This window comes from Halictus rubicundus, chromosome 7, assembly GCF_050948215.1.
Source record: "Halictus rubicundus isolate RS-2024b chromosome 7, iyHalRubi1_principal, whole genome shotgun sequence".
Taxonomy (NCBI): Eukaryota; Metazoa; Arthropoda; class Insecta; order Hymenoptera; family Halictidae; genus Halictus; species Halictus rubicundus.
In genome coordinates, this window is record NC_135155.1 from 17,134,613 (window position 1) to 17,144,437 (window position 9,825).

General features: G+C 42.4%; 1 protein-coding gene across 1 annotated transcript in view; it reads left to right on the forward strand.

Moving 5' to 3' along the window:
- The window catches only part of Gycbeta100b (guanylate cyclase soluble subunit beta-1-like), a 52,919-nt gene that overhangs the window by 33,199 nt on the left and 9,895 nt on the right, over positions 1-9,825 (forward strand). The window contains exons 12-13 of the mRNA XM_076790908.1: positions 2,025-2,165; positions 2,940-3,097. Of these exons, the coding sequence (XP_076647023.1) occupies positions 2,025-2,165; positions 2,940-3,097 (299 nt within the window). The remainder of the gene's footprint in view (positions 1-2,024; positions 2,166-2,939; positions 3,098-9,825) is intronic.

A 9,825-nucleotide genomic window follows, 5' to 3' on the forward strand; every position in this document is an offset into this window, starting at 1 on the left:
CAGAAATATTATTTATTCTTAACTTTTCTTTTTTACTGACAAATATGTAATATTAAGCAATATTTTACTTCATCGTGCACAGTGCCATGAGAAATACATGACATTTTTAAAGGGTCATGCTGTAAAGCTAGACTAATGACAGTTGATAAAAGGAGACCCGTTTGGCTTCGTTAAGTGAAAGATTCAGGACATTAACTATTTTATTCTACAATTTTCGGTTGAACTTCAACATGGCAACCCGGAAATTTTTAATTTTTTACTATGTAATCCGGTACATCTTGAGGAGAAAATGCCAAAAATTGAAGGTTTAAGGCGAGGAATTCACTGGTTCAAAAGTTGTGTGTGTTAAAAGTTGAGCGATTTTAACACGTTTGCAAGCAGAGGTCACCTCTCCGAGCTGACCGACGCGTCGCCTAAACGAAAAGCCTAGTGTCGGTCCTCGTGGTCCCCTGGGACCAACGTAGCGCTTAGCGTGTTAGGCGTTTTTGACAGGTAGGGGCGCCGCCATGTTGGAAACCGCTGGGTGGCAGCACAAGCACGCGCTGATGTCGATAACGCCCTAATCCCAACCAACTTGGATTACACTTTCTCTTTGAGATCCCGTATATAATTCTCTATACTTTAATTACTGTTCGATGAAAGCTTGTTCCAGAACAAAGCGTGATCTCTCAACTTTGCACACGCATAACTTTTGAACCAGTGAATTCTTCGCCTTAAAACTTCGACTTTTGGCATTTGCTCGTCAAGATCTACAGGATTACATATTAAAAAGTTGAAAATTTCTGGGTTGCCAAAGTGAAGTTTCGCCCAATTTTCTAATACTTCAAATATTTCAAAATGTTTCCACTCTTGTGAAAGAAACGAGAAGATATTTACACCAATGACATACATAAAAATAGCACGCGATTCACATTCCGAAGCGGCGATCCTAAGTGCACGTTAGTGTGCACGTCCCATTTGTGGTCCACATCGAGCACATTTGTTATAACGAAGTACGCGAACGTTCCGTGAGCGGATTCTCAAAAATCGTACGTGACAGACATGTCGCATTGGACCAAACGTCGCGTGGAAAGATGAAATGCAAACTGGCGTGGTTAGTATACAGCTTTTATTTGAAAAGCGACGGCGAAAAGAAGAACTTTTTAGTACTATTAGGGGGGAGCCATAAGTAATCAATTATTTTGAAATCTGAAACAAACTTTGTAGTAAATTCAGGTTTTTATTTCTCAATTTATTATATCATCTCCATCGTTATCAAGGACATCAAGGAAATCCAGGGTTCGTCAAGCAAAATATGACTCAAGGTGCCTCCTTGCATCTTCTAGAAAATGTTTTATTTCTTAAATAATGCTCCAGAGATCGGAAAAGATCAGAGGGAGCAATATCCGGTGAGTACGGGGGTGCGGTCAAACTTCCCACTGCAAATGATTTGATTTTGATTTTTGATGCAATGACGAATATGATCCTCGGAAGGTACGCCATTTTATCACAGGGTTGTAAAAGAAAATGATACTTTTTCGAATATTTTGAAGACAGGCTGCTTTACCGAAAACTGTGAATACGTGTTTCCTCTTCAACGATCGGTACAGAATTAAGGGCAAAACAAATTCTTTGCAAATAATTACTAATGGGTACCCCTAATATTAGCAGGTTCTTTCATCGCGAGTAATCGTGCCGACGATATTGCATGGCGATGCGATGCGAAGTTCGCGTGAATTCGCTCGAGTTCGGTTTCGAGTTTGCAGGGCTCTCGGTAACCGGCTCAGTCGCAGCGTAATGAATGTTGATCAGGTGAACTTGACGCGTGCGTTGGGTGACTTAACATCGGCTAGTTAGATTCCGTCCGAACTTTCGCTAATAATCTTCGAGACGAGATAAAGGCGGGGCCTCGTGCCGCGGAGCCTGCGCGGGACCCAAATTCGGGGAAACTGTATTACCCGGAGGAATGATCATTCCCCGACAACGGATATATATTTCAATTTACGGGAAGGCTTGTTAGCGCTGATCCACTTTGCTCGGACTAGGTCGAAACTGTTGGTGACAAATACATGGCTGTGAGCGGATTACCGGAACCGTGTAGTTGCCATGCACGATGCATCGCCCGGCTGGCGCTGGATATGATGGATCTCGCCACGGAGGAAGTGCAGATCGATGGCGAGCCTGTGGTAAGTCTCAATATATTCTAGCTCGTTCTTTTTCACAGCCCTATTCTACAAACCGAAAAAGAACCAAAGTCTATTCTTCTTCGCTGATGGACTCCGTCCGTCCACTTTCGGCTCTACATCATTCGTCCATTACCTCCTGAAAGATTAACCTTCGGGGCTCTGCAATTTATCCCCGCTCGAAAATGTTCACTTTTAATTTGGCAAATTAGCCCTTCACTGGTGACCGTGCTGTCTGGGAGACAGCTCCGTTCAGAAAATTTTTGGTAGTCCCGAAACTAATATGATGTCTGCTTTGTCGCTCCGCCTGATCCTCGCGTCAATCCAGTTCCTCCCTAATGCTGACACAAAGACATTGTTGATGCTCTTCCTGGATAAAATCATAGAAAATTATATCGAATGACTAGAACAACATTGATTTCTAAATTTCAATAGAATCATGTTGAAGTACTTTTGAAATCGATTTCATTTCCCCCGGAAATAGCGTTGTAGGAGCCGTCGAAATGAAATACGAGATCGAACCTACTCGAACGGTTCGACGGTTTCCACCCGTTGGTTTTCCATGGTGTCTCGGTGGAACGCGTTCCCGTCGATCTCGCGTATTCGATTATACCCGTAAAAAGAGTGTTGTTCGTCTTCCTGGCCACCGCGCTCTTCCTGTTCCTGCGCGGACGCTTCCGCCGGTGGACGTTTTAACGCGCGCGACGTGCCACGACTGCACACTGTCCTCTCACACAAAGATCCCGTCTGACAGAGGTTTCGCGAACTGTTCCGCAGAGAATCACCATCGGGATCCATAGCGGCGAGGTCGTAACTGGAGTAATTGGCCACCGTATGCCTCGTTACTGCCTATTTGGGAACACGGTGAATCTGACCAGCCGAACCGAGACCACCGGCGAACCTGGCAAGATAAACGTCTCCGAGGATGCCTACAGGTACCGCTCGCTATACAGTAAAGTAGCCTAATATGAGACGCTTGATAAAATCGGTTAGGAACACTTTTACGAAAAATTACTAAGGTGGAGCGGGGTAAAACCGAGTCAGAAATTGTAAAGTTTACTTTAAACTGATGTATTTTCTATCTACTCCACCAAAACATAATAACCTTAGTGTTTTTATTTAGCGCATGGTTTATTCTCTAAGTTGCATTAATTTGGATTAAAAATATCTTCCGAAGCTTATGATTTTCTTAATACATGAAAAACAGTGCTGCTGGGGCGGACTTCCCCGGAACTCGGGCAAAACTGCACCTACCTGTTTAAAAATTATTGAATCTTGTTTCCTTATATTATGGGGCAAAAGCGGAATTATTATTAGTAATAAAATAACATAAGAATAGAAATTCAAATTTTTATTATTGTATTATCCAAGGTTAACAGTCCATCGGAAAGACGTTTTTCATTTTCACGTGAAAGTACGGTGTTTCTTCCTCGAGATTCACTTTTTTGTCCACTTTTTCCTCGGATTCGGTTACTAATTGTATTTTTTGGTATTTTATAGTACTTACTAGCTCTATAAACAGTCATTCGGCCAGCTTTAATTTCTGCCAATGCTTCAGCCAACATTTCCTTCGTATAGTGCGGTGTTTTGTTTTCTTTACATAATTTCGGACCATCGTGTAGATGCAAAAGTATTATCAGTCTAAAAAATTCAAAATTAAATGCCCACCAAGAAGAGAATTTAATGAAACAGTTGACTAAGTAAGAATTAAAATGTAACATTGGGTAAATTCGTGCTATAGTGCGGTTTTGCCCCGATGGATAGTCCGAATTTGCCCCGTGCTCAAATATTTCCCGAGTGAGGTTAGACTATTATTTTATCAAAAAATATAAAAGAACTGATATATTTTATTACTATAAAGGAAACTTACCTTACTATACGTTCTGCCTATCGAAGATAAACACATAGATTTCTAAACTATTGCTTAAATTATCGTTTCATAATGCTTAACTCAATCTTTGCTCTGCACCTGGAAACACCGTGCACTTTGTCGAACGAGTTAAACGCGGGAATCGCAGAATACATGGCAGCCATCTATGTTGATCATTGAATACTAACCAAAGGAAGATTTCTACCTTACGGTTGGTACAATGCAACGTATATTCGAATAAATAAGGGCCTTTCTTGAAAGAAAGTAAAAATGATTCGGTCTCTTAATAACGAAAGAAAAAACGAAACTGGTAATAAAACACTAATTTAAAAAATGGCCTCCTAATATCAGAGTTAGCATGTTATTCGAGAGTTCTGTATCGGAAATAAGGAGGGGTCTCGAGGTATTAGGAGAGGTCTTTTCTTAGTCTAATTTACCCAGCTCAAGGGGGTATTCTGCTAATCACTCTGGATGAGACGCGGATGGAAACAATCGTTCGGGATGTACCGTGCGCGACCCACAAGATGTTCCGCGAAAGGAATGCGGTGCTGATTGGTCAGAGTGGAGGGGGCACGCCCAGTTTCACACGCGTATTGGGCTGTAGCGAACTATTGGACACGCACTATAGCGTGTGACGTCGGAGCCTACTGGGACTACGGGAAGGTCAATGGTGGGGAGAGGGCCGCTCTTTGCGAGACGTGGACAGTATTATCGCGAGCTGATAAGAAAAAATGCGAGAAGAACACGTGCGGTGGCTTGTCCCCATTGTTTCAAGCGAGACAGACCCATATTATCCCTGGTGACTTTAGGTCCCGATAATACCCACACTCAAAGTGAAAAGTCTAAACTCGCCATTACGATCGCGTAGCCCCGTTTGTCCGGTCTTATTTTAATATCCGTTCGGTAAAAGTTGTCGGCGAGGTTGGCAGCCGATCGAGGAGCGAACACGGTGCCCGCCGCGGATCTATAAAGCGGATCGTTTAACGGCGCGGCGCGACGGCTTGTTTCCTCGCTGGCTCCGCTTTCGAATTCGATATTTACAAGGCGTTAACGTAATTCCCGCGAGCGTGTTACTGGTTCGACCCGGTTCGGAGTCTCAGCCAATTTTTCGGCGACTGGAAGGTGCAGGCCGCTTGGCAGACCGCGACATTGTTTACTGGCGAACTCGAGAGGGGGGGGGGGGGAGGTAGAGAGAGGTAGAGAGACTATGGTTGCACGAAAACGATCGATAATCGTGCGGCCTTTCTGCGCGTAACGAAAGATGGTCATTCCGGGTAGATAATGGCCATGCAAACGGACGCGAGCCGCTCGAGCGGAAGAATTGCTGCGACTTGGAAGCAACACGGGACTCGATATTTATGTTAAGAGCAGCTTTTATTGGATCCCCGCGGTGGGGAGGGGGGGGGGGAGGTTGAATTGCGCGCGATACAGTAACACCGTATACATGTGCATCGAGTGTTATCTTATAATCCGATCTGTTTTTCCGCTCTTCGAGCGCTATTTCAGCCTTCCATTTGCAAATATTTCTCCTCGTTTAAGGAGAATCGACCTTCGTATTTTCTTCGACGGAAACGAGGTCCCCGAAGTATCTCGATCATATTAACCCGTTTCACCCGGACACCAAAGTTATAATTTCGCATGCGCTCGTCGGGATTCGGCGGCGACTTTAAATCCGATCTTGTGTCTTTATCGGATGTAACATTTTACGGTTATTACACGGCTACCGAGGGTACATAAGTTAATCAGGTTTACGAGACGGACGTGACTTGTTCGTTACCTTTGAGATTGAGTTTTCAGTACGCCGGTACCGTAGCTACTCGTTATTCGTTTCGTTCATTACGCCCATTTATTACCGGTTGCATCCTGCGCGAGAATGTACAAATTTATAATACCGCGCAGCGCCGGCTGTAATGAACGTTTAAATAAACCTGCATTTCTTTGCCGCGGTAACTGACTTCGCTTATGTGTGGTCTTTTACGAGTCTCAGAGGTTCCGCGATATTTTTATCTTTATTAAAGCGTGCCGCACTGAAACCGAGTAAATTAACTCTATGATATTACCGTGCTTGTATCCTCCATGTTGAATTTCTTCCCTTATATGCTGGTCTAAACGGGGCTGCGGTGTAACTCGATCTTGTCTAGATTCAATTTAATATCGATTGTGTTATACGTGAACTATACTAATGAACCGGTACGACGGGACATTAGATTTGCATAAGTGCACGAAGTTGCGAACGGTATTGTTAACGACAAACTGCAAAACATTTATTCGAATCATAAAATTAGAACACGTGTACACCGTGAGTATTTATGCAAAATTCTTCTGTAAATGCATGAATGCAATCTAGTTACGAGTGGATTAATGACATGTGCTTTATAAAATTACGCGTTTATTAAAAAAACAAATGAATAGTGTTCTTATCTTGTTTGTATCTGAAAATGGTTCCTTGAATATTTATATTAATCTATAAAAGTGAGAATTTTTATTATATATTGGAGTGTAAAAATGTGGGTAATAGATCCAAGAAAATCGAGAAGTCGGTGAAAATGTTTTTCCAAATTTTGAGCATTTAAAATACCCCCAGCATTTAATTACAGCAGCATTTAAGCAGCATAGCAGCAGCATTTGAGCATTTAATTTACTCTCTCTCTCTGAGAGTAACAATTTCTATTAAAAAAGTGGAAGAGTAAAATTTCCTAAATTTTGGGTAATGGAGTATGTTTTCCTGAATAGAGATATTTGCAAAGTAATCGTTTAAGATAAGAATTGTTATAGTAATGTTATACTCAATGAAGTGCACTCAGTAGGAAAGCCAATCGTGTCGGTACCTCCTTCCCCGAAACAGTGCAAAGCAACTGTCGGTCGAACGGGGCAAATCTACCCTCAATCAATATTGAATGATCGGTAATCAGGTCCGTTGTCATTACAGCGGGAATGAATTGTTTAGAGCGTACGTAATTCGATTACTCGGCCGAACAGACTAAAATGGCTGCGAGATGTCATCCCCCTGGGAGTTCCATCCGTTGTGGGATTAAGAGACCGGCCCGGGGAAGTTAACATTTAATGCATAACGGCGTTTATGTGGTCGCGATTGCAACGGTTGTCAGCCGATCTATCACGATACTTTCGCAGTCGCAGCGATCGGTCGCAGATCGGCCCCGATTGACGGACACCCGCCGGTCGAATTCATTAAACGGAGGCTCCGATAAACTATCGAAAATCAAATTTATTAGGTCCCCTCGGGCGTCGCCGAGGATTTATACGCCCTGTTGCGGCAATCTATTCTCGCCGCCGCGGTCGTTTCCATTAACTTCGATGCAATGTTTCATAACAATCAACGGAACGCCAACAGTGCGGCCCGAAGCTTGTAGAAAACGTCCGATCCCCTTAAAATGAATTTTACGAGCAATCGAACACGCTTTCCTATCTTCAAAAGTGTGTCATTTCGGGATTTCGATGCCGGAACGTCCAACTTTTATTTTAGATTATGGGAACAATTAATCTGTAAACCAGGCAAGACAATTTTTCTATCGTGTTTGCTATCGCTTTCCAGATTTTCCATTCAATTGACAGAATTATTCTTTTATTTCGCTATGTCGTAGTCGCTATATACAGGGTGGTCCACGCAATTGTTTCAAGTCATAACTCCGTTATTATTGCATTTACGAAAAAATGATAAAGGAGAAAGATAAATAGTTCGAAGAGTACTACATCTGTAGGCCTTTAAATTTTTTTTAGATGCAGCAGTTCATATGCAATTAACAATTGCATCATTTCTTTAAATAGAAATGCATATTTTTTTTTGCACAGATCGATTCTTCCGTTCATTCTACGTAAAAAATGATTAGGGTACCATGGCAAAAAATTATTAGATCTCGAGATATTTTCAAAAAATATCTTAAAATAATAAAAAAGATTTGTGAAAATATACAAAATATCTCGCTCGTTTTTTATGATAGAACAAAATGTCGGAAGAAAACATAAGTCAGCTCAGAAGGGCAAATATTATGATAGGCAAAAAATTTGTTCAAGGTAATATTTTTTGAGATTTCAGGCGCGTAGAAGTTTTTTTAATCAAGACGAATCCAACCTCTTGTAATATTACGACCTTCGCGTGACCTTCATTATTCACTCTATTATTCACTTAGCATGTTAAAAGAACGAAAGACATCTTCCACTGGCTACACGTAAAAGAAACTTTCTCTGGCTCTGAGAAAAATGAGCTCGGTCCGAAAATGGCTTCCAGATACAATATTTAATCTTCGGAATATGTTTTGAAGAACGCGCGAATTAATATTGTAGGTATAATGGATCTCTGCAAAGTGACAGTCTGCAACGTTCTTTTTCGCGAGCTACGCAAAATATTCGATCCACGTGCGACACGTGTCTTATATAAAAATGGAAGCCGTAGTTTGCGGAAGCGCGAGGCGTATGGACACTCGCGATCGGCAGCCTTCTTCTGGTCAGAGTTTTCTCCTCGGTGCAGGGACTCATTAAACCCACACCACCTCGCCGAGTAATTATCGTGAACCCATTGAACCTGACTTTCCTTTCAGCCGACGAAGATTGGCTTCGGACTGTCGAGTTCAAGCGAAAAGGTTACTTCCTTTCTGTAATCTTCTCCAGGACTTGCATACGAGGAGACAATTTCCACGTCAATCAGTTAGAAATATCGAAGCTGCATCATCGAGTCTATTAAATCGAGTTTCACTGTCTACCGCGTTCCTCTCCGTTGCCAGAATGCCGCCATTGCCCGATTCGTTTAGAGCAAGTCGATGCAATTCTTAACAATAACTTTGCACTAAAAGGGAGAGAGAGGGGGGTGGGGGGGGGGGATTGTGCGGATCTCTAGCGAAATTCGTCCCGTTGTCTCATTGTTGTCACGCTCCGCGTTGGATCAGGAAGTTCGTTGGCTTACGGGACACTGGGAGCATCGACGAAAGAGATTCCATTTGAAAAGTTACCGGCAAGTTCGAGACACTATAGTCGATACTTTCAGCCGACGCACGCGTTTCGCGCGTCGAATTGCGAAACTCGACTCCATCCGATCGTGTCGGCCGATTCGTCGTACGACCGTTTCGATTACCGCTTCGACGAACTTTCCGAGTGTTCTGGAACACGATCACGACCCGCAGTTCCCGAGTGCTGGATCTAGAGACGCCTGTCGTTTCTGGTAAATACAGCGAATTCTCGTTGTATGTCAGTCCCGCCGTTCTTTTTACCGACACGAATACGAAATCGGAGGTTCCCTCGTCGCATTTGAAATACACAGGGCACGCTTGAAACCTAAGAGTCATATCCGTCTACAAGTCATAAGAAACTTGTGACCGCTAAGCGCTAGTGACAGGAAGACTGCAAGTGAAAAGAAGGTTTCATTTTAACACTTTGACTGCCAAACTAGATACCTTAAAAACTCCATACAATCAAAGTAAGTTATTTAATGAAATAAAAACTGAAAAAATATTAAATGTGTGATATTGGGTAGTCCTCCAAGTTTGTTGTGTTTTACAGATCCTAATCGGTACAATGAATATATTAACGTAAAAATTCATTGAAAAACCTGGACAAATAATTCCGTCACCCATATACGGGTGACATGACAGTCAACGTGTTAATCAGAAAAGTGCTACGAATATGTTGGTAAAAGTTTCATTAAAAAATAACGAAAAATGAAGAAGTTTTGTAATTTGGTTAGTGGTCTTCTGGTCTCACACCGATGTAGCCGACAATGTAGTCACTCACCGCGGTGGTGTGAGTTTTTCTACTGACTTTAAATTCTAAGGTTGGCACTGT